This window comes from Pelobates fuscus, chromosome 3 (genome assembly GCF_036172605.1).
Source record: "Pelobates fuscus isolate aPelFus1 chromosome 3, aPelFus1.pri, whole genome shotgun sequence".
In the NCBI taxonomy this organism is placed as follows: domain Eukaryota; kingdom Metazoa; phylum Chordata; class Amphibia; order Anura; family Pelobatidae; genus Pelobates; species Pelobates fuscus.
This window is the reverse complement of record NC_086319.1, coordinates 89,726,828-89,751,883: the sequence shown is the minus strand read 5'-3', so window position 1 is coordinate 89,751,883 and position 25,056 is coordinate 89,726,828. Positions and strand designations below refer to the sequence as shown.

At 43.3% G+C, this 25,056-nt stretch overlaps 1 protein-coding gene across 1 annotated transcript in view; it reads left to right on the top strand.

The window, feature by feature from the left end:
* ARHGEF37 (Rho guanine nucleotide exchange factor 37) overlaps positions 1 to 25,056 on the top strand; it is a 100,404-nt gene that overhangs the window by 44,192 nt on the left and 31,156 nt on the right. Inside the window, exons 2-4 of the mRNA XM_063447337.1 lie at positions 22,208 to 22,471; positions 22,584 to 22,823; positions 24,053 to 24,293. Coding sequence (XP_063303407.1) covers positions 22,208 to 22,471; positions 22,584 to 22,823; positions 24,053 to 24,293 — 745 coding nt within the window. The remainder of the gene's footprint in view (positions 1 to 22,207; positions 22,472 to 22,583; positions 22,824 to 24,052; positions 24,294 to 25,056) is intronic.

Sequence of the window (25,056 nt, the reverse complement as noted above, 5' to 3'; positions counted from 1 at the left end):
CAAGGCACTCTCTACATTAGTTTATCCTCTGGGTTGGGGTGGAGGGAGTGATTGCATGCCCAGGGGGCCCAAGCAGATGCTTGCCCAGGGTCCAATCAATATTAAAGACGGCCCTGATAATATATACTTACCAGCAAGCACTCCACTCATTTGCTGGTGTTGGCGTCTGGTTATCAGGTCACACAGTATAAGATATTTTTTTGTACATTTCTGATGTGGTGTAAGGAAAGAACCAACCCAAGTGTTGTAGCAGGTTATTGTATGTCTCTTTCTATTATTCAATATTTGTTTGTAAGAGCCTCTTTTATCACAGATAGGTCCTATAACTTGGTCCCCATACTGTAATGAATAACCCTGCGAATATTCAAATTCAGGCAAAAATGGCCAAATTGTGACTAGTTATTTGCCCACATGTTGCCACCAGACTTTAATTTGCTACAAATTAGAATTTAATGAATACAACTGCTCATGAAGATTTTTTTCCTTTCGTATTAAAGGTTTTTTTTTTTCTTCACTATAAATAAAGAAAGAAAGAAAGAAAGAAAGAAAATGAAAATAAAATAGTTTTTGTCTCTCATGTTCTTACATTACAAAACATCCCCATTGCCCATTCACTACATATTTCAAACACCAAAGCCACTACAACACGGTTATTGTACAAGGAATGCCAATGGTTTGACTTGCCACCTGGCATCCGCTGGTCGTGTTCCATGGCAACACTACACCTGACAGAATTCTGGAAGCTTTACATCTCAGCTAAGTTCGGCAGTGCAGGGCTTAGCTGATTGGCTGAGAGCGATCAGCTGTCGAGAGCTAGGTGAAGTCTTGCTGCTTCAGTCTCTCTAAAATTGTGGCATGTTCCCTTTCTTCTGAAATCACTACATACACTTTTTCTCTGTCCCAGACTGTATAACAGGAGCTTTTGCCTGGTAGTAGAAGGTTAGGAGAGGAGTGGACTAACGAGTGCCATTGAACAGTGCTTAGAAAGCATGGAGCGAGCGCATAATTAGACGCATTTATGCCAAGCTCAGGGTGCTGTCTGCATAGTATGCCCTTGGTTGTTCATCCTGCATGATTGGCAGGCAACCTGATGTGCATTCACGCCAGGTTGACCATCTAACACTTCGTACAGACACTCCCCCTTTTTCTGCATAATAGTCCCTTTGGGCGGTTCTGGTTATGTGATTCACATCAGTGGCCCATCCTTTTACCCCACCCACCGAAATCCTGCTACACCGGACACTGCTGTTAGGGGGTATGGATTTACTTAAAGGTTAAAGGGAGAGAATAGCCTAGGTTATGTGTTTTCTGATAGCTATATCCTGTGAGTATTCCTCCTGCACCACCTCCACCAGATACATGACTCTTTTTTTAGTGTTTTCTGTCGATAGGATTCTGTAATTAGGCCCATCATAATTGTCAGCACATGGCCCAATGGGCTTTTAATCCGGCCCTGGTCCTAAAGGCTTAGGGCCAGCCAGGCTGCCTGTCTGAAGGTGGACACACCCATTTTATAGACGGGCATGCAATGTTATACGTGTTATACGTGTAGGGAAATGTCACTGGCAATGCCATTTCAGGGCTCCACCCCATCCAGATTTCTTACTTACCCCTTGCCAATTGTTGGGAGGTATGTGACAATCTGCTTTCATCCTTATTCATACTTGACTACAAGGTGTGAGGGGAAAACTGCCACGCTTCCATGGAAGACAATCTATAATAGCGGAGCTCTGTGGATGGTTTGTGGCATGCAAACAGAATGGAGAGACTGCCATCCTTCTAAAAACCCTTTTACGGAGGCAAATGTACAGGTACTGGCCAAAACAAAAACTAGAGGTTGAGCTATATGTTTGTTTAACTATAATTTACCTCTTGCATATGAAGAGAACTCCCATTTATATATCATTTTGTTCAGGAGAAATAGGGTTTTCATTTCACAATATTTATATGTGGAACACAATTTAATATGACTAAAATCTAAAAAAAAAAAGTGTGAGAAATTAAATAAAATCACATTGTAAAATTAATAAAATCACATAATTATGTAAGAATAATGCATTAATATACATGTAGACTTTATATATGTGTGTATATATATATATATATATATATATACACACAGTATTTCCCAAAAGTGAGTACACCCCTCACATTTTTGTAAGTGTACAACCTGTATAACAGTGTAAATTTGCTGTCCCCTCAAAATAACTCAACACACAGCCATAAATGTCTAAACCGTTGGCAACAAAAGTGAGTACACCCCTAAGTGGAAATGTCCAAATTGGGCCCAATTAGCCATTTTCCCTCCCCGGTGTCATGTGACTCTTTAGTGTTACAAAGTTGGTGTTATCGCTCTCACACTCTTTCATAGTGGTCACTGGATGCAGGGGCGTACCTAGAGCATATGGCACCCGGGGCGGGTCCTAGTTTTGGCACCCCCCCCCCCCCCCCCCGCACTTTAAAATGTACAAAACACCCACAATTTTTTTTTATGTATGTAGCATTGAGCAGTGCTTCCATGTTTCAATGTAAGCATGCTTTTGTATGGAGTAAGTGTGAGTGAATGAATGGGTGTGTTTGTATGTAGTGTTGGCATTTTAATGCAGGCATGCTTTTGTGTGTAGTGTTGGCGAGATGCAGTGGTGTGGTTATATATAATGGTGATGTTTTAATACAGAGGTGTGTTTGTATGTAGTGTTTGCACTGGAATGCAGGGATGTGTTTGTGTGTAGTGTTGGCAAGATGCTGAGATGTGGGATTGCCATATTTAAGGACACCAAATAAGGGAGCTATCTGCTAAACAGCACCCTAATTTGGTATCTTTACATATGGAATCTCACATAAGGGCACCAATTTAGGGAATTCTCTACTAAATAGCTAAAAGATCTACATTTTAAAAGCCTTTTTCTTAATTTTAATATTTAGGTTGTTTAGTAGATAACTCACTTATTTGTTATCCTTATGTGGGATTGACATATTTAAGGACACCAAATTAGGGAGCTATCTACTAAACATATGCACAACCACAGATATACACACGCATTTAGTTATTAAGAGGTCCAACCAACCTCCCTACCTTACTCTGGGAGTGACAAGCGGTTGCTGCTGGGATCTCTGTGCTCTTCCTTCACAGCTCACTTGCACGACCAGTAGTGATGCCGATGCCAGGATGACGTCATACCCCGGCTGCCGGCTTACTGCAGGGCGTACACAAGCTCCTATATGGTCCATAAAAAATTTTAATCTCACTGCCTTCCAGTATATATCTGTCCTATCTGTCTGGGGGAATGTGACAACGTGGATGTATATGTAAGTGGGTGAGTATTACGATCAGGAGAAAGGTATATGGCAGGGTGGGACAGTGTGGTGGATACTATGTCAGTGTGTGCCATTGCACACAGTGGATTGAAGGAGGTGACTGCAGGTGAGGTGGTGAGTATATGGTGTTTTATGTCACGGGTGGGAACAATGGGATTGGGTGTTATATGGAAGAGAGGATATTATGTCAAGGCAGGGCCAGGGTGTATGGCAGGGTGTGTATTATGATACGGTGGAGGTATATAGCAGGGAGGGGATTATGGCAGTGTGGGTATTATATGACATGTTAAAGGGGTATATGCCAGGGTGGGAATTATGACCAGGTAGTGGGTTTATAGCAGGGAGGATATTATGACAAGGCAGGGGTGTATATGGCGGTGGTGTATATGGCAGAGAGGGCAGGGGTGTTGAAAGAGGGTGTGACAGAGTGACTGAGGGAGGGGGTGACAGGGAGACTGAGGGAGGGGGTGACAGGGAGACTGAGGGAGGGGGTGACAGGGAGACTGAGGGAGGGGGTGACAGGGAGACTGAGGGAGGGGGTGACAGGGTGACTGAGGGAGGGGGTGACAGGGTGACTGAGGGAGGGGGTGACAGGGTGACTGAGGGAGGGGGTGACAGGGTGACTGAGGGAGGGGGTGACAGGGTGACTGAGGGAGGGGGTGACAGGGTGACTGAGGGAGGGGGTGACTGGTGGCAGAGTGAGGGGGTAACAGAGTGACTGAGGGAGGGGGTGACTGGGTGACAGAGTGACTGAGGAAGGGGGTGACAGGGTGACTGAAGGAGGGGTTGACTGGTGACTGAAGGAGGGGTTGACTGGTGACTGAGGGAGGGGTTGACTGGTGACTGAGGGAGGGGGTGACTGGTGACTGAGGGAGGGGGTGACAGGGTGACTGAGGGAGGGGGTGACAGGGTGACTGAGGGAGGGGGTGACAGGGTGACTGAGGGAGGGGGTGACAGGGTGACTGAGGGAGGGGTTGACTGGTGACTGAGGAAGGGGGTGACTGGTGACTGAGGAAGGGGGTGACTGGTGACTGAGGGAGGGGTTGACTGGTGACTGAGGGAGGGGTTGACTGGTGACTGAGGGAGGGGTTGACTGGTGACTGAGGGAGGGGTTGACTGGTGACTGAGGGAGGGGGTGACAGGGTGACTGAGGGAGGGGGTGACAGGGTGACTGAGGGAGGGGGTGACAGGGTGACTGGTGACAGGGTGACTGGTGACAGGGTGACTGAGGGGGGTGACAGGGTGACTGGTGACAGGGTGACTGAGGGGGGTGACAGGGTGACTGGTGACAAGGTGACTGAGGGGGGTGACAGGGTGAGGGGGTGACAGAGTGACTGAGGGAGGGGGTGACAGGGTGAGGGGGGGTGACAGGGTGACTGAGTGGGGGGGTGACTGGTGACTGAGGGAGGGGGTGACAGGGTGACTGAGGGGGTGATTGGTGACAGGGTGACTGAGGGGGGTGACAGGGTGACTGGTGACAGGGTGACTGGTGACAGGGTGACTGAGGGGGGTGACAGGGTGAGGGGGGGTGACAGGGTAACTGAGTGGGGGGGGTGACTGGTGACTGAGGGAGGGGGTGACTGGTGACTGAGGGAGGGGGTGACTGGTGATTGAGGAAGGGGGTGACTGGTGACTGAGGGAGGGGGTGACTGGTGACTGAGGGAGGGGGTGACTGGTGACTGAGGGAGGGGGTGACTGGTGACTGAGGGAGGGGGTGACTGAGGGAGGGGGTGACTGGGTGACTGAGGGAGGGGGTGACAGGGTGACTGAGGGGGGGTGACAGGGTGACTGAGGGGGGGTGACAGGGTGATTGAGGAGGGTGAGGGGGTGACAGGGTGAGGGGGGTGACAGGGTGACTGAGGGGGTGATTGGTGACAGGGTGACTGAGGGGGGTGACAGGGTAACTGGGGGGGTGACTGATGACAGGGTGACTGAGGGGGGGGTGACAGGGTGACTGAGGGGGGTGACAGGGTGACTGAGGGGGGTGACAGGGTGACTGAGGGGGGTGACAGGGTGACTGAGGGGGGTGACAGGGTGACTGAGGGGGTGATTGGTGACAGGGTGACTGAGGGAGGGGGTGAGAGGGTGACTGAGGGGGTGATTGGTGACAGGGTGACTGAGGGAGGGGGTGACAGGGTGACTGAGGGAGGGGGTGAGAGGGTGACTGAGGGAGGGGGTGAGAGGGTGACTGAGGGAGGGGGTGACAGGGTGATTGAGGGGGTGAGAGGGTGACTGAGGGAGGGGGTGAGAGGGTGACTGAGGGAGGGGGTGAGAGGGTGACTGAGGGAGGGGGTGACAGGGTGATTGAGGGAGGGGGTGACAGGGTGACTGAGGGAGGGGGTGAGAGGGTGACTGAGGGAGGGGGTGAGAGGGTGACTGAGGGAGGGGGTGACAGGGTGATTGAGGGGGTGATTGAGGGGGTGACAGGGTGACTGAGGGAGGGGGTGAGAGGGTGACAGGGTGACTGAGGGAGGGGGTGACAGGGTGATTGAAGGAGGGGGTGACAGGGTGACTGAGGGAGGGGGTGAGAGGGTGACTGAGGGAGGGGGTGAGAGGGTGACTGAGGGAGGGGGTGACAGGGTGATTGAGGGGGTGATTGAGGGGGTGACAGGGTGACTGAGGGAGGGGGTGAGAGGGTGGCAGGGTGACTGAGGGAGGGGGTGAGAGGGTGACTGAGGGAGGGGGTGAGAGGGTGACTGAGGGAGGGGGTGAGGGTGAATTTACAATAATGTTTCTTACCATGATTCAGGGGCTGTCTCTCTCTATCCCAGCCCAGGCAGTGCAGGAGGTGCAGGCAGAGTGGCCGCAGGGGAGAAACCTGGCAGAATACACGCTCTGCGCCCCCTGCTGGCACACTCCATAACAGCATCCCTGGTGCTCAGTGATGACTCAGAACACAGGCTGGGAATCCCCTCCCTGTGCTCTGACTCACTCACTGAGCGCCGGAGCCGCGAGGGAGAGGACGACCAGCAGGAGGGACAGAGTGTGGCACCCCCCTACTGGATGGCACCCGGGGCGGACCGCCCCCCCCGCCCCCCCCTTAGTACGCCACTGACTGGATGTTCAACCTGTCACCTCATGGCTTAAAACGCTCTGAGGATCCGAAAAAAAGAATTGTTACTCTACATAAAGATGCCCTAGGCTATAAGAAGATAGCCAATAACCTGTAAGTCAGCTGCAGCATGGTAGGCAAGACCATACAGCGGTTTCACAGGACAGGTTCCACTCAGAACAGGCCTCGCCATGGTCGACCAAAGAAGTTGAGAGCACGTGCTTAGCGTCATATCCAGCGGTTGCCTTTAGGAAATAGATGTATGAGTGCTGCCAGTATTGCTGCAGAGTTTGAAGGGGTGGGGGGTCAGCCTGTCAGTGCTCAGACAAAACGCTGCACACTGCATCAAATTTGTCTGCATGGTGCACAAGAAAGCCCGCAAACAGTTTGCTGAAGACAAGCAGACTAAGGTACACGGATTACTGGAGCCATGTCCTGTGGTCAGATGAGACCAAGATAAACTTATTTGGTTCAGATGGTGTCAAGCGTATGTGGTGGCAACCAGGTGAGGAGTACAAAGACAAGTGTGTCTTGCCTACAGTCAAGCATGGTGGTGGGAGTGCCATGGTCTGGTCCTGCATGAGGGCTGCCGGCACTGGGTAGCTACAGTTGATTGAGGGAACCATGAATGCCAACATGTACTGTGACATACTGAAGCAGAGCATGATCCCCTCCCTTCAAAGAGTGGGCCGCAGGGCAGTATTCCAACATAATAACGACCCCAAACACACCTCCAAGACGATCACTGCCTTGCTAACGAAGCTGAAGGTAAAGGTTATGGACTGGCCAAGGATGTCTCCAGACTCAAACCCTATTGAGCATCTGTGAGGCATCCTCAAACGGATGGTGGGGGAGCGCAAGGTCAACATCCACCAGTTCCGTGATGTTGTCATGGAGGAGTGGAAGAGGAGTGGAAGAGGACTGTGAAGCTCTGGTGAACTCCATGCCCATGGCAGTGCTGGAAAATAATGGTGGCCACACAAAATATTGACACTTTGGGCCCAATTTGGACATTTCCACTTAGGGGTGTACTCACTTTTGTTGCCAACGGTTTAGACATTAATGGCTGTGTGTTGAGTTATTTTGATGGGACAGCAAATGTACACTGTTATACAGGCTGCACACTTACTACTTTACATTGTAGGAGAGTGTCACTTTTGTAAGATATAAAATATACTGCCTCGGTTGGCTGACAGTCCCCCTGCTATAGTGATTGCTGCAGATGGTAAGTAGCTGCACTCCTGGGAAGGCACGATCGTTGGGGTGTGCTTTGCCACCCGATTAGCATTAAATCCCTCGTTTTGGTTCATGGCATAGCACACCCTAATGTTGTTAAGGGGTAATCCTGGTGGCTTCTATAAAAAATATTTAGCTATGTTGTTTAGAGATGTTTGACCTTGGGCTCTTGCATTCAGAATTCAGTGTATGATGTTCACTTACTGGAAGGTATGTAAAGGTGTAGCATAATCTAAAATGTTAAATATTTTTATTATAAAAAATAGCATGTCAAAGGACAAGGGTTAGTCATTTATCTAAAACTAATATTATGGAAGTCTTCTGTAGTGAATAACAAATGCCAATACTCGGGGGAACTTCAAACCCAACAGGATTGTCAATCCCACCTCAACAGGAGTAATAGCAATAGGAGTAACAATAATAAGTTAAGGAATCCCCCATCTCCAAAACAAATGCTAAAATAGTTTTATTCCTGGGATGGCTGGACAATTTATTTTTACCAAAAAATGCTATAGCTATAACCTCCATCCTCATTTACACACCATGGTACTTCTGTTGCCATTAAAAAAAACAACAACAAAAAAAAAACACAAAAAAGCACTTGACCATGTCCTCTCTCTATATATTGCCTACAATCTCTAATAGCAGGCCCTGTTCAAATATCAAAATATTTCAGAATTTTTTTACATAAACCGAGACTCTCCCAACAGGCCCGTCGCTATCGGGCAGGCAAACCTGGGGTCCCAAGCAGGGTCGGCGCTTCCTATAAGGCTGCAGCTGCCTGAGCGCTCTATAGAGAGCCTCAGGCGGCTGCAGCACTCCTCTCTCGTCCCCTCCCCTTCCCTGTAGCGTGGCCGAGCTCCTCTTCCTCCTGTCAGTCTGGCCGGGTACCGCGCAGTACAGAAGATTCCGTTTCCTGTTCCCCGTCGGACTGACAGGAAGTGCACACTGAGTGCTCACTTCCTTTCAGTCCGGCTGGGAACAGGAAACTGAATCTCCTGTTACCGCGCGGTACCCGACGGACTGACAGCCAGGAGAAAGAGGAGCTCGGCCACGCTACAGGGAAGGGGAGGTGAGAACTGAGAACATTTTGCTTGGGGCCCCCAAATTCCTTCAAACGGCCCTGTCTCCCAAGCCTGTAGGAAATTAATTTATCAATGTCAATGTCACATTATCAATGTCAATCTCATTCAACTTTAAAGGCACTATTTGCCACAGTTTTGGACTTATCTACTCCCTGTATTCTCATTGAATCCAGTTTTTATGTCCAGTTTTGAGGACAATTTACATTGTTATTTAGGAAATATCAGTACCAGGTTTTCAAAATGACCAAGGAGGTGGTGGTTGGTGCTGGGAAAAACCCTGGTTTCTGTCAAACTATACCTAAACTGTTAGACATTCACGTTGGATACAGTAAACGGACACTGTAGATAACATATCTGTACGGTGAACTGTAGTGGTTATGGTACTTAGAAGTTCAGAATAATGGAGTTACATGATTACTCTGCTTACTTGTGGACAAAGAGACCAAACCCCATTGTAAACACACAGTTGGTTTCCTTATCCAAAGAAACACACCTGCAACCTTCCTGTTTTCTTCCTGCTGTAATTCTTTGATCTGGCACATTTCCTCTGCATTTCGGAGTCATACTGTACGAAGTAAATGGAATTGAAATGTCCGCAAAAATGTCCGCATTCTACAGGAGGTCTTTTGAAAGACAAAGTGTGCAGAGTATTTATTTTTTAACCAGTTCATCTCCTAATTATACAAATATTATAACCATATTTTATGCAACTAAGAACAGAGTAATATGTATTTTAATGGGGTAATAGGTTGAAAATGTTTGTACAATTTGGGAAATTTTCTGAACTTTTATTTATTTTTTTGTAAAAGCAAAATACACATTGTGGCACATTTTCCCGAGGTATGTGAATAATCAGGTCTGACCAGTATTGTGTTCAGGTAATTCTTTGGTATCTAGGAGGCAATCAGACATTTCAGTAAAGTCGTTTGTGGTGAAACTGTGTTTTTTAGCTGGGAGTGAAGACTGAACAAGGTATGGTTAGTATTTCCAAAATATGTATTGTGGGTTCTTGTTAACATTTACACACTTGCTCTAAATGAAATGAGGTAGGGACACCTACTGTGAGTGCTTGATCCTTGAAATGTTTACTACAAAAATACTCACAGAACATCATGGTATCACAGCTAATCTAATGCACAATGCCTTGATTATAACCATTATACCCATCCTCCATACATTCCACAAATACATTGCAAACATGTTTACAGCTTCGTTAGCTGAGGTTATATTAGGTGCAATTGGAATTTAATTAAAGAAAATTATATTTTTCAAGCACTTTGGGTTGGGAGATCTGTTTGCTTCAATAGTACTCACTATAGAAATCTAATAATGCCACTGTATATTCTGTATCTGATATTTTTACAGTGTCAGTGTTATGTATCCAATATTAATATTTTGATATTACAGTTCTGCTATTATATGTTATGAATTTGTATGTGTTTGTCTATAACATATGTGTGTGTGTGTGTGTATTACTTACTTGGTCGCTTTTTGACTCCATTCTCTTCTCTTCTCACTCTCACTGTATCTCTCAATTCTACTGCTATTGCCTTAAAAAGGAAATCCCATATCCCGTGTAACAAAGGGGAGAGCATTAGATATAACTAAATCTGTTGTTCACACACAGTTTCTCTCACCTTGATTAATGTAATTCTTTATAATTGATATTATGTGTACTACTAAATGTTGGCATAATGGGACACTATGTTCCCCAGAACAGCTACAGCTTAATGTAGTTGTTCTGGTGAGTACAGTCAGTCCCTGCAGGCTTCTTAATGCAAACACTGCCTTTTCAGAGAAAAGCCAGTGTTTGCTTTGCTTCCTAGGGAACACGTCCAGTAGCAGTCACTCAGGCAGCCACTAGAGGTGCTTCCTAGGTCTTGTGCAGGACTGAAGTTCAGCATCTCCACCCTCTGCATGGAGACCCTGAACTTTCCCCATAGAGATGCATTGATCCAATGCATCTCTATGAGGAGATGCTGATTTGCCAGGGCAGTGGTTTGCTCACCGCCCCACCTCGCCTCCTTGTCTGAGATAATCAGAATTGATGATCTCTGCCAATGAAGCGCTTTCGCATTAGAAAGGATTGGATTGGCTGACATTGTCAATTCTCATGATCTCAGCGAAGGATCCGGATTGGGGCTTGGTGGCACATCCGAGTCTTGGGTGGCCAAAGGGTAGGGAAAAGGGGTTCAGGATATTCCCATCACCAACACTCCCCTTGTCCATAGTATGTTTAGTGATTATGTTGCTAGTTGTCAGGAGGAGGAGGGAGAAGGAGAGAAGTGGTAGAGGAGAGGGGGAAGAAAGAGAAAAGAGTGAATAAGGGGAAAAAAAATAAAGTTAATATAAATTTTAATGAGGAGGGGTATGAATAGGAGGGGAAGGAGACTGCGCTCCCCCAGGCCAACAGAAAGATGAAGGGGGACGGCCTGCCCCCACCCTATGCACTTCTCTGCCCAGCACCCCCAAATAGCAGAAGCAGGCTTGGCATTAACCCTCCTATTTATTTTTATTTTTTCATCCCTCGCTCACTGCCATTGGGTTAGAGGCACCAAGTCTCTTTATTAAATAATATAATCCAACATCTCATAGCACAGGGGATGGGGGTCAAAAGTATCAGTCAGCTCTGCTCAGAGTTCTCTCCTTGTAATTAAACAACATAATATTAATAAATAGTTTGCATGAAGAAATGCCTTCTTATTTTGTTTTCTTATCTATAAGGGATTTATTATTTTGTCATTTGTATAAATTATTAACACATCACCCAAAATTGTGCAAATGGGAATTTGACATGAAAATGTACCCTAAATTTGGTTTTAACATTTCTAATTTTCATGTTGGTTTTTTAATTAGAATTTTTGAGTTAGACTGCTTAGCAGGGTTATTTATGCACAGAATTGACCAGGTAATCACAAATTCCAAACATAGCTGAAATGGAAGAATAGCTGCATTAGAGATTTTGTTTTCCCGATCAGCTTTTTTTGACTTAGCATTTGCAATTCCCTGGACATTTTCCATCAATTTGTGCATTGCCCATGTTTATCAGTGGCTAGGCTCAGTGCTTAAAAGGTTTAATTTGTCGTTATGAAGACATTAATACTCACTTAGGTGTGTGTGTATGTACCGTATGTATGTATGTGTGTGTGTGTGTGTGTGTGTGTGTGTGTGTATATATATATATATATATACACACACAAATAACACCATGCTTTTAATATAAAATAATGGTTGCCCAGGGTGAGATAATTTTTTTCGACCAGGAAGAACAAATACAGCTATTGCAGAACTATTTGAGCTGTGTTCAATAATCCTTGCTTTGCTTCAGTTCACTTATTTTATTGTCTTCACTTCAAATTCCAATCTAATAACACAATGCATGGTATTTTCTGTAAAAAACACATTATATATATATATAAAAATATAAATTTCCACATTTCAAGGAGTGTTTATCATTCATTGTATTTTTATTTGAATATAATTGTTATACATTTTCTAAGGAGAGGCATCATTTTTCAAGGACCACTATAGTGTCAGGAAAACAAACTCGTTTTCCTGGCACTATATAACCCTTAGGTCCCCCCCCCCCCCCCTCCCCATCCCCCCTCCCACCCTCAGGGCCCCCCTCCAGCTGGGCTGAAAGGGTTAAAACCCCTTCAGCCATTTACCTTTATCCAGTGCCAGTCTCCCTCGGTGCTGGTGACTTCTCCTGCCCCTCCGACATCGGCTCCCGGGTGGAGCCGAATGAGCATGCACGGCCAGAGCCGCGCACACATTAAAAACGCCCACAGGAAAGAATACTCAAGGCGTTTTTTACATTGAGCGTCGGGGAAGCACATCTAGCGCCAGTCAAGAAGACAGCCACTAGAGGCTGGATTAACCCTGCAATGTAAAGAAAGGTTAAAAACCTGGGGGACCTGGCACCCAGACCACTTAATTGAGCTGAAGTGGTCTGGGTGACTATAGTGGTCCTTTAAGATTTGACAGGATTATTCACTTAAGTGAGAATTGTGAGAATTCCCAGTGAATTTCACATTTTGAGTTCCAAGTAGCTGAATTGGAAGAACAACTAAGTTGAAGAATTAATTTTTCCAGTTTTGCTACTATGGCATTAATCACACTTAGAATTCCCAACAATTCTCACTTTAGTGAAAAAAAACCCTGTGAGATTATTAATTATTATTATTATTTTATTTTTATATTATATTTTCATATATATATATATATATATATATATATATATATATATGTGTGTATATATATATATATATTTGTGTACAGGATTATGGAAGGGGCGCACATTAAACTGTGTGTAATTTTAATATATGAGAGTCGGTTGAGGTGTGCCGAAACCGACGTGAGGTTAGGCCTGCAAAAGAGGGCCCACCCAGGTATAATGATATATGAAGAGGGTGTGGTGGGAGGGAATTTCCGAAATCGTCGCAGACAGGTGAGTGAGGGGAATGCTGGGTTTAAATAGGCATAAAATCCCTCCCACAATTTCAGGCATACGCCTTCTATATATATATATATATAAAATAATAATATATAAAAATTTTCTTTCTCGACCCCCTGGGTAGTGTATTCCATATTATCAGGTCCTCTACCAGAGGCCTAGGAGTCTGAGGGTTTTGCGCAGAATATTCTATCTAGATACTAGCTGTTTCTAGTACTGCACTCTTCTGGACAGCGTTCTCACATATCCCACTTGGAATCTGCTGAAGCCACTCCCCCAACTTTACTTCACAGCCCCAAGTGCTTCTATCACAGCTGGGATTATTACTGCCTTTACTTTTCACATCCTTTCTAGATCCTCTTTCAGCCCTTGGTATTCTAAAACAAAATCTGCCCCACTAAAAGCAAAGTGGAAAAGAAAGTTATTTATATCAAAATTATAGTCAGCTTCCAACAGATCACCTACAGATAGAACAATATAAAAAATAAAATACTTTGGGATACAGAGGGCAGGTGTGTGTACTTGTCAAAGGTATACAATATTAAAGAAAGGATAAAATAGAGGTGGATTGGCGCTAAAATGCAAATTTAAGTGCAACAAGCCCGAGTGTCTAAAATCACTCGAATGACACTGAATACATAGATAACACAAATGGATAATGGAGGGTGCAAAAGTTATCAACAGCACACAGTGATAAATACTTATTAGTATGAGTGTAGAACCTCCTGATCGTTCTGAAAAAAACAGTATAAAAACAATCATAGCATAATACTGTATAAAATCAAACCTAATCAATTTATGAGGTAATGGGTCACTTTCCAGAGCCACAACAAGGAGGCTCTGGCTATGTAGGCAGTTGAATAATTAGCTTTTTCTGGCTATCAGCTCCGCTCCTTAGAATTCTCATTCCCGTACCACATAAATCAGAGGATATCCAATAGGGTTGAAGTGAAGAGACTTTACTTGAATAAGAACAAATTTAAAAAAACAGCAGCTACATAAGCTGTAAACAAAATATAAATAAGATCACAAACCCTAACGGGTTTCAACCTGGATCGGTCTTTTTCTTAATAGACTTTTGGTGGCTTTTATTGCGTCCTTCCGTAAATTGAATTTCACGCCATTTGGTATTCTGTGACCATTTCCGCATTCCTTCGATTCCATTCAGCGCAATGACGGCAGTTGGCATAATTACGTCATGACAGCATTCCTGAGTTGCCATTCACATCCTCTCGCAGTGCATACAAAGCCATTTTGAAATGGGGCAGAACAGTCCATAACATTGAATTGGTTCAAAGTCTTTGAGAAATAGGACTTTAAACTACTTACCAAAGGACCAATCAGGTAAGTGGAAATAAAGACGTCCACCACACTACCAAGGAAGTTCTTAGGTCTTACCCTATTTAAAGAGACATGTGGCAGGGGGATTTAGGCTGTGTTATTTTGCACACTGTTTGTATTCATTGATTTTATTACTAGTCCCTGAGAAAGTTCCTTTATAGGAACAAAACGCTTAAGACCTCTGCATTTTAACAATTATGTTTTTTTTTTGTTTTTTTTTTTATTGTTTATGCCATAATAAAATTTATTTTGGAACTTTAAATCCAGGTCCCTTTCTTGTACCTGGTTGAGAACAGTGACCTCAAGGAGGCTGTAGCCCCACCCAGTGGCGTACACATGACCCATGGGGCCCCGGTGCGAAAATTGATCCGTGGGCCCCCCCCTCGCGCTTACTCTGCGCGGGCCGGGGCAGCAACACATGGCGGCGGGCACCTGGTCGCAGGGGTTGCGACCGCGGTATGTACGCCACTGCATGCAGATGCACACACACTTAAAGGACCACTACAGACACCCAGATCACATCAGCTCAATGAAGTGGTCTGGGTGTCAGGTCCCTCTAGTTTTAACCCTGCAGCTGAAAGCATAGCAGTTTCAGAGAAACTGTTATGTTTCACTGAGGGTTAATCCAGCCTCTAGTGGCTGTCTCACTGACAGCCGCTAGAGGCGCTTCCGCCATTTTAAGACACTGAACGTCCATAGGAAAGCATTGAGTAATGCTTTCCTATGGGCGGTTTGAATGCGTGCGCGGCTCTTGCCGTGCATGCGCATTCGGAGCTGAGAGGCGGAGGGATCCCCAGCGCCATGGGAGTCCGGCGCTGGAGAAAGGTAAGTGCTGAAGACACACACACACTCTCACGAACAAATGCATACACACTAGCTAACAGACACACACATTTACTGACAAAGACACACTCAGCGGCAGACATACATACACACTCACTTACAAAACATACACTCACACTGACAAACACACACTCACTAACAGACATCAAACAGACTCACTAACACACACAGTAACAGACACACACAGTAACACACTCACTGACACTCACTAGCAGACATACACTCTAACACAAACACCAACACTCACACTAACACACATACACACACTAACGCTCACACACACTAACACACACACGCTCACACACACACACTAACACACTCACTCACACACACACACACACTAACACTCACTCACACACACACTAACACACACACACTAACACACACACACTAACACTCACACTCACACACTAACACACTCACACACACACACACACACTAACACTCACACACACTTACACGTTTTTTTTTTAATTTAATCCCCCCAGCCTCCTTACCTTTTGGAGTGCTGAGGGGATTCCCTGGGGTCCAGTGGTGCTGCTGGGCTCCTGGGGGGGGCGGTCACCCGGCGGGCTGGCTGGTCCTGCGGGCGCGCGAGGGAGCACTCTCCCCTGAGTGCTTCCTCTTCAGCTCCCTCGCGCGCCGCGTACTGATACCGGCACCGGAAGATGACATCATCTTCCGGCTCCGGTATCAGTGCGGTGCGCGAGGGAGCTGAAGAGGAAGCACTCAGGGGAGAGTGCTCCCTCGCGCACCAGCCGGCCGCCGGGTGTAAACGGAGCCAGCCTCGGGGGCCCGGAGGTGGCCGGCTCCTGGGCCCCCCAGGAGAAGAGGCTGGCCCAGAGCGTACATACCGGGTCGCAGGGGCGGCCGGGCCCCCTGGTGGGCCGGGCCCGGTCGCAGCCGCGACCCCTGCGACCCTGGTATGTACGCCACTGGCCCCACCAGCACCTTTGGACTCTTAAAATTCCCCATGTTTGTGAGTGTTATATATTATTGCTTGGTATTTGTCCACCTTCTCATGTTCCTTCTTCCTGATGTTATAGTCACTGGGTATTGCCACATCCACCGCCTCTGCAGTCTTCCGTTCCTTGTCAACCACCACAATGCCAGGTTGGTTGGCTAGTACTTTCTTGTCTGGATCTGAATGTTCCACAGGATCTTAGCCCTGTCATTATCAACTACCCTTTGTGATATATCCCATCTACACTTGGGCAGGTCCAGCACATATTCTTTGCAGATATTTCGGTACACAATCTCAGTAACTTGGTTGTGTCTCTCAGTGTATGTTGTCCCTACTAACACCTGGCTACTATGTGCTGGATTGTCTCAGAGGCCTCCTTGCACAGTCTGCACCTTGGGTCTACTTCAACTAATCCTTGGAGTGAGAGCGGAATATTTAAATATTATGTGGTTAAAGGTCCAGGTCCCCCTGGTGGCCCTTTTGGTGAACCGTGTGTCAGGGCTCTTGTTATTTTTCAAATGTTTTCGCTTTACTAATTATACCGGGATATAGAAGGTGATAACAGCTAATTATATAGTTCCCCGAGTTAAGGGAATATATTTATTTGTTAATAGTTATAGTTATAGTTAGCAGGTAAAACAAAATCTGTGTGTACACAAACCAAAAGTGCAATTAGTGCAAATAAGATGTTAGCAGACAGAAACTTACCTGTGCAAGGTGCAGCTTCCAAAGGTCCCCCGAAGACTTCCTCCTGTCTTCCACGAAATATATACACAAAAAATAGGGGATAATATATTCACTGAAGTTTTAATGCCTTTTTAATGCCTTTGATATAAATCCCCTCCCCCCTCCCCACAAAGTGAAGATTGAACCCTTGGAGGGGATTTATATCAAAGGCATTAAAACTTTAGTGAATATATTACCCCCTATTTTTGTGTATATAGTTATAGTTAATAGGTTTTTTTTTTACACAAGCCAGAGGAATTGTATTGTGATTTCATTATAACATTCAATAAATGTTCTAATTTAATCTACTGCACACCATCACCATTTTCTCATTTTTTTTTTGTTATTGTTTAATTTAGGGGTTACCCACTGTTTTGGGGCCTCAGTTTTATAATTCATTGTGAATGTGTGTATTTACCTAGTTGTGTGTGTGTGTGTACACATGTGTTTGCCTATTTGTGTATGTATGTATATAGCAAAATTATGAGATAGTAAGAAGTTCATTCTACGTGCATGAAAGTAAGTGTGGTTTGTTAGCTAGGTAGATCTGTATGGCTCAGTGTGTGGTTAAATCAGGGTAGGAGTTGCATTGTTTTGGCTGGGTCTAGGACAGCCTAAAACTTAAATATATCATATATATACTGTTTATAAGTAGCACCTCTTCCAAAATTTTAAATGGACAAAGAGGAACGGTTTAATTTTAAGGGTGTGAGAGGGGTTATGGCTAGGAGCAGACCTTTTAGGGGACTTCCTAATAACAATTTATGTAACGATAATGTAATTAGAACAATGTATCTTATTTACACAGACTGATTTCTTAATACATTTATTCTAGTTTAAAGACACATTACTGTGAGTATTATTGATGTGGAGCTCTTTTATACACTGAGACACACCACAACATGGATCTCCTAGAAAAGAGCGAAGGGACATTAGGACAGAAAAGAGTAAAAGAGGGATTTAAACCCAAAATAGGGACTGACCCTCCTTTATAGGGACACTTGGGAGGTGTGAAGTAGTATTACAAGATGAATAGCTGAAATCTAATCTTAAAATAAATGACTGTGACTACGTACTCTTTTCTTTATTATTCAAGCAAGTTGTATACAGCATTAGCCCCGAATAAGATTAGGCTATTTGCAATCGTCACTGGCCTCTTGTTTGTGATTTACTGATGGAAGTTGAGAAACAATTCTCCTTGTGTTCTCGTTTGCTGAGATGACATCAGCTCCCAAGATCCTTTAAATTGAGGAGGCAGCTGAGCCGTGGGTAGCACAAGATATTTACAAAACTTGGCAAGATCAAAATAGATTGCTCATTACACTGGCTATATCACTCAGACAAACAAGGTAAATATCATATGCATTATTTCTGTTTGACTGATTGTAGGTTATAGATGTACTGTAGGCTGATTGAGAATTGTAGTCCAAGAACATTGTAGCATATTTTTTCTTAATGCTGCCACCACAAGGTTAACCGAAAACAAACAAACAATGGTTACATTGTATTACGCAATTATATTAATTAGCACACGGTCTACCATGCACCTTAGGCTATTCACATTAAGCAGAATGAGAACAATGATGTGATACAATTCTGTTTATTAAAAAGCTTGGGAGACAGACTAAAAAGCTCTGCATCGTAAAAAATAGAACCTAGTTTTGGGAGGGGCACTAGTAGATTATTTAAAGGAACAATCCAGCAGGGTCCTCTTTGGCGGTGACATCACTGCTGTACTTTCGAGCATGCGAGACAGCGCCATCCTCCATAGACACAGCTAATTCCCTGCAGCCGTCAATGGTGTCGGTTGTCGGGATTGAGTTATACTCTGCCCTGAGTCTAAGAAAGTAAGGCGGAGAAAAAATACAGAGACCCTACTTTGTCTTAGAATATCTCTTTCCTGGGTTGGAATTCTGGTAAAATTCCAACACAGTCAAAGTTAGTATTTTATTAAGATTCTATATTAATGAAATACTCATTTTCAGGGGGTGACTGTGCTGCTTTAAATGCATAGCATCTTTAACATCTTTACTGACAATGTCCTTTTATCCAATTCTTGATTATTGTATTTGGTTGGAATGCGTTTTTTTAGACTAATGTATAAGTAAATATAGTTTGCATATACCATGTACATTCCTTATATTTGGGGAACTCCCTGCCTTATAGACACAATGTGAAGGGTGCTTTAGTCTAGCTCATCACAAAACACCACAAGGAAGTAAAAATTACAAGCAATGCATTTTTGTTTTTTTTTCCCCTATAATTTGAGAAGCGTGACCTACATTTTGCATACCTCACATATATTCCCTTCCAAAGATCAGATATTACTGAGATTCATTAGGGCAATATTTAGGGGATTTACTGATGTGTCATATGTATCTATAAGTATGTATGCATGTATGTCAGTATGTATGTATGTATGTATCTGTATGTGTATGCATGCATGTATGTCAATATGTATGTATCTCAATGTATGCATGCATGTATGTATCTGTATGTATGTATTCATGTATGTCAGTATGTATGTGTATATCTAACTGTATGTATGTGTGTGTATGTATGTATGTATGTGTATGTATGTATGTATGTGTATGTATGTGTATGTATGTATCTGTGTGTATGTGTGTGTATTTATGTATGTATGTGTATGTATGTATCTGTATGTATGTATGTGTATTTATGTATGTATGTGTATGTATGTATCTGTATGCATGTATGTCAATATGTATGTATCTGTATGTATGTCCGCATGTATGTATGTATGTATATATCTGTATGTATGTGTGGGTATGTATCTCTCTGTATCTGTATGTATGTCACCCTTATTTTAGTTATTCAGCACATTAACGTTAAGCCATTAACCAGGCAAAACCGAATTGCAAAAAAACAAACACAATTTTGCAGTTCAGTATTCATTTCACCACTCTTTGCTGTTTAGTGAATAAACCTTAAAATATTCCACATTGAGAATGTTCATTTTCGACAGTGGTGGCTGCTGATAGGTTAAGATGGTGGAATGTTGGAATCCACCTATTTAATCTGACTCATGCCCATCACTTCAACTTATCCTTCTGTCCGAAGTCAGAATATCATGGGTTACCTAGCAAGTCCTTTTATACCAAACTGTTATGAGTTACACGCCATCATCCAGAATACAGTGAGTTAAGTAAAAGAAATTGGAAAAAGATTCATCCAAGCTCCAACTTTTGCTATAGTTATATAATTAGAATGAATCCCTAAAATACATGTATACACTATACGGCATATAAGCAGCTGTTCAAATATATGTTAAGTATTACAGCTTGCGCTTATGTTGCATATATGTCAATTTGTGGTCAGTTAATATCGTATTGTGAAATACCTTGTGATTGGAATTAAGTCGGCGTGGTGTGCCGGAACCGGCGTAGGGGGTAGACCTGTAAAAGAGGACCCCCCCGAATTAATTGTATAAGAGGGAGAGGTGGGTGTGGTGAACAGCGTGCGTACGGCAAGGTAGGAAGGGGGAGTAGCGTTTATATAGCAACGCTAACTCCTCCCACAAATACAGGCCTTACGGCCTTAAACATATATAACACACATACAGGGTGATCCAAAAGTAGGCATACAGTTGAATCAATTACATTTTTCACAACATAATATATGGGTATGCATTACACTGGCACACATAAGAGTAGCAGTTACATTTCAGGGATTTACATATCAGTGTGGCAGTTGGAAACATTAGTAGATAAAAGAATGGAGAGTCTGGAAGGTTTCTACTGGCTATGTTGCTACTGGCAACCACTTTAAAAGAGGAACAGCCAACATACAGAGATGGTAGAGTAAGTAAATTAATGAATGGGCAAAATGCATAGGTAGAACCTTTAATTTAATAGTAGCTGTCCATAGACAACTGGGTAACCTTCTTTTGTGAAGTCCACCGTCGGAGGATGCTTGTTGATCATTCTTCGCTGTCGGAGAGTGTGCTTCATTCTCTGTGTGCGGTCTCATAGGATAACTGGCCAACACTGCTCTCTGCCACTATGGGTGCTCCTGGTGTGGAGACTGGCACGGAGTACTCAAACTGACTGCATGATTGTGTTGTGGAAGTCCCTCACACAAGGCCTACTAAACAGTGTATCTCTACTCATTTCTAGAGGGCTGCCTCATATTATGCAAACTGGTATATGCTGCCCAAATATTTTAAATTAGTTTTTTGACGGAATGAAAATACAGCACCACTATATAAAGTTTTGTATGATATGGAACATTAACCTGGAAACCTCCATGGTAGATCGCCGATTGTCCTTCACCCAAGAGTTGCTCCTAGGCAATGAGTATCTCTATTAATATGAAGTGCTATAGTTTACTTACACTATATACTGATTGAAACAATGCCTAAAGAAGTAACCTTCGGCACTTCAGATGTTTTGGACTACACCTCCCATGATACTTTGCCAGCATTATGTGCGTAAGAGCATTATGGGGGATGTAGTCCACAACATCTGGAGTGCTGAAGGTTGCCTATCCCTTGATTAGAGGATCCTTCCCTAGTGTAGCTCCTCACTAAAAACATGGTCATGCTGGGCTGATGCTGTCGTGTTCTACTATGCCACTAACTCCGCCCCCTTGTACTTTGAGCCAATGACAGCTTCTTAATAGAAGGCATCGTGCATGCTTCTATTTTCGAATGTTTGGCTCAGATGCTCAAATGGCAACTGAATGGGTGGCCTTCTTGCATGCGTAAAGTCTCCTTATCTTGGTATCCAAGAGATGGTATTACTTTTTTGATTTGTGCAAAATAATCCTGGAGGAGCATTGCTTCAAGAGCCCCTATGGAAGGGCTTTGATTGATTTTCCTAACTATATACAACTATATTAATACACAATTACTGCAAACTAGTTGATGTTGCTTAACCTGCAATGAGCCTGGAAAAGTCAATCCTAAATGCTACATTCATCTCTTTTACAATGGTAAATTTTTATCCCAGCTGCATCCAACAGCTAGTGAAACATGTCTAATGTATCCGCTGCAATGTGGTCATGCTGGAAAAGCATCATGGGACATATCAACATTTCTTAAGTAGGAAATGGTTCTCACATTATCTTGATAAAATATTTTTTCTTCTAAATGTTTGTGTAAATAACCAAACATGTGTCAGCTAAACAGTCTCGTTATCTTCATCATTTCTGTTTTCACTGCTCAGATCTTCTGATTACAAAGAAAAATCATATACTGAAACGGCAAACTTGTCTCGGAAAATCAGTATAGTTCACTTGAAGACTGACACAAGCAGTGATCAAAATTGTTTTCCTTCAAGTCCTTTTTCAAATAATGCTGGAATTCACGATGCATCTTCACATGAAAATGTGGTTTCTAAAAAACTGGACAGCACCCCTGTTAATTGGGAGCCAACAGAATGTGATCGTGTGAATATCCTACAGACGTCAATGAGTAACTCATCTCAAAAGTAAGTGGAATATGAAATATTTTCAGAACAATTAAAAAAAGTAAAAAAGAAAAATGATGTCAAAGTGTGTATTTCTGTTCTAATGTATCAGACATCTCCTGTAAATCCACAGGTCTTCTGGTCATGGCGTTAGCCCCCATGCAACATGGAGGGACGATGATTCTTATGCATCGACTCCACAATCGAGCTACCAAAGCCATGAAACTAAAGTAAAGGAGGAGGGTTTCTATGCAATGTATTCTGATGATGATGATGATGATGACGATGACAATTTTTACAATTTTTTTAATGAGCCACCAGGTCTGAGAGAATCTGAAGAAAATCCGACAAATGGAGCTTCATCTACTCCATGGCAAGTAAAGTTTTGGAGCTTAGGATGAGATTTATTAGGTGATGGTTTCAGGGTTTTTTTTGGTTAGTGGAAGATCTTGAGTGTTCTACTACAATAGTCTATTGTTTATTTAATTTTTAATCCTGTTTACTTTAAACACTTGAATAAACCATATTGTGTGGAAACTTGAAAAGATAAAAAAAGATAAATATAAATAAAATAGAGCAGAAGACCCCCGGATCCCATAAACCTAAAAAGGGGTTGTTAGGGTGGAACTTCCACCTTTTCCATGTGTATTTGGTGAGGGGTTCAAATACCTGACAAGATTCATGCTAAACTCTTGTTGTCTATTCCCTGGTGCAGTTACATGGAGGTATAATAACAAATGTTTAAAAACAGGTCATGTGATTTGCAAATTCTCTAGCCCAAGGAATGCGTGTCATGCAACCTATTGCATGTGTGTCATGCATGACACTGCAGGTGCCTTTGCACGACACTCAAGGCTGCCGGAGCCAAACAGACTCTGGACTAACAGGAGTCCCAGTGAAACTTCAGATATTTGCGAGTGCAACCAAACACAAGCACAATATGGCAACATACAAACCTCAATTTTTTTTAAAATAGGACCTGCACGCCAAGGGACTTCGTGATCTTGTTTTGGCACAGTACTACTAAAATGTTGCCTACCCCTGTTTAACCCCTTAAGGACACATGATATGTGTGACATGTCATGATTCCCTTTTATTCCAGAAGTTTGGTCCTTAAGGGGTTAAGCACATATATTGGCACCCTCTGTTTTAAAGAAAAAAACAACAAACAAAAACATGGGGTTGCACAGTATTCCTCTGACCCATGTAGCACGTATTCCATAGTCAGCCTGGCCTTACTAGACTATAATGCATTTACACTCTCTTCATACCCATTTCCCGAGACTTTGTAATGCAAAACAAGGGAATATTTATTCAGATGGCATAATTAGAATGAAAAACAAACATATTTTGTTGTTTGGTGACAGTGTTATAATTTTATTATTTGGGATTTAGTGCAGTGTTCTGTTGGTCTCTGCATTCTCTTCAATAGCCCCATGTAGTCTTTCTATGTTGCTTACTATAATTCTTTCGCGCCCTTTCAGACAATCCTGACATGTTGTTAGTCTTGGAGGTGTTAAGTGCTTTCATTTACAAGTTTAACAGTTGCTATGACCTACACCCTGATATTAATGTGTGTCTGTGCCCCTGCTTTGCACACAGGTTTTCTAATCCCACAGGTAATAATAGGCAGGCTCCAGTGGTGTCTGATGGATATTCTTCAGCTGCTACAGGCTTCAGAGCACCTGTTGATGTAGTTCAACATATTCCACAATTTGAAGATCATGCAGAGGGCCTCTCCAATACCATCCACCCAGCAGTTGCTGAACTCATTGACACAGAAGAATCTTACTTCCGATCCCTGCAGTTTATTATCTCTTACATTAAAGATAAATTGAAGGGGGTATGTAATTAGATTTTGCCATTTTCCTAGTTTTTTTTTAGGTTTGCCAGGTTGCTACATTTTTGTTGGCTATATATGAATGCCAAATGTTGTTGGTCTCTGCATCAAAAAATGCAACCTTTAGTATGTGTACATTGTATAAAAGCAGGCACAGATCTTATTGACCTGTTAATAACTTATATTGACTTATAAAGCAAATGCAAAATGCTAAACTTAGTTTGACACTAGATTAAACATTAAATACAAGTTTTTTTTTGCCCTGCTCTTAATCTCAAGTTGCCTTACTAAGAAAAGAGATCAGATGCCTCCTAATTAGAGGGAACTCTATAGGAACCCTGGTGACAAGGATGTGGGTGTTCCAAGTATGGGAAAGCGATCCGTATAAATCTTCTAATCCTCAGAAGTTAAACCCGTTGAATCCAATACCACTCAACTGACACCCTGGTGCAGTTCCAGAGGAAACCTCTTGCTATCACTTGTAAAGCCAACCATCCCTTCAAGTACAGAACTAAGAAGTAATCAAGAAACTCTTGACCTAACTAGGAAATACATTAAAAAAACAAGCTGAAATTACTACTAACTTTGCAATTAAAATCAGTCTATAAAATATTTTTATTTGTATATAGATATATAGATAGATAGATAGATAGAAGAGTAAGAGATGCACTCTCAGGTCTTTTAACCCCTTAAGGACACATGACATGTGTGACATGTCATGATTCCCTTTTATTCCAGAAGTTTGGTCCTTAAGGGGTTAAATCAA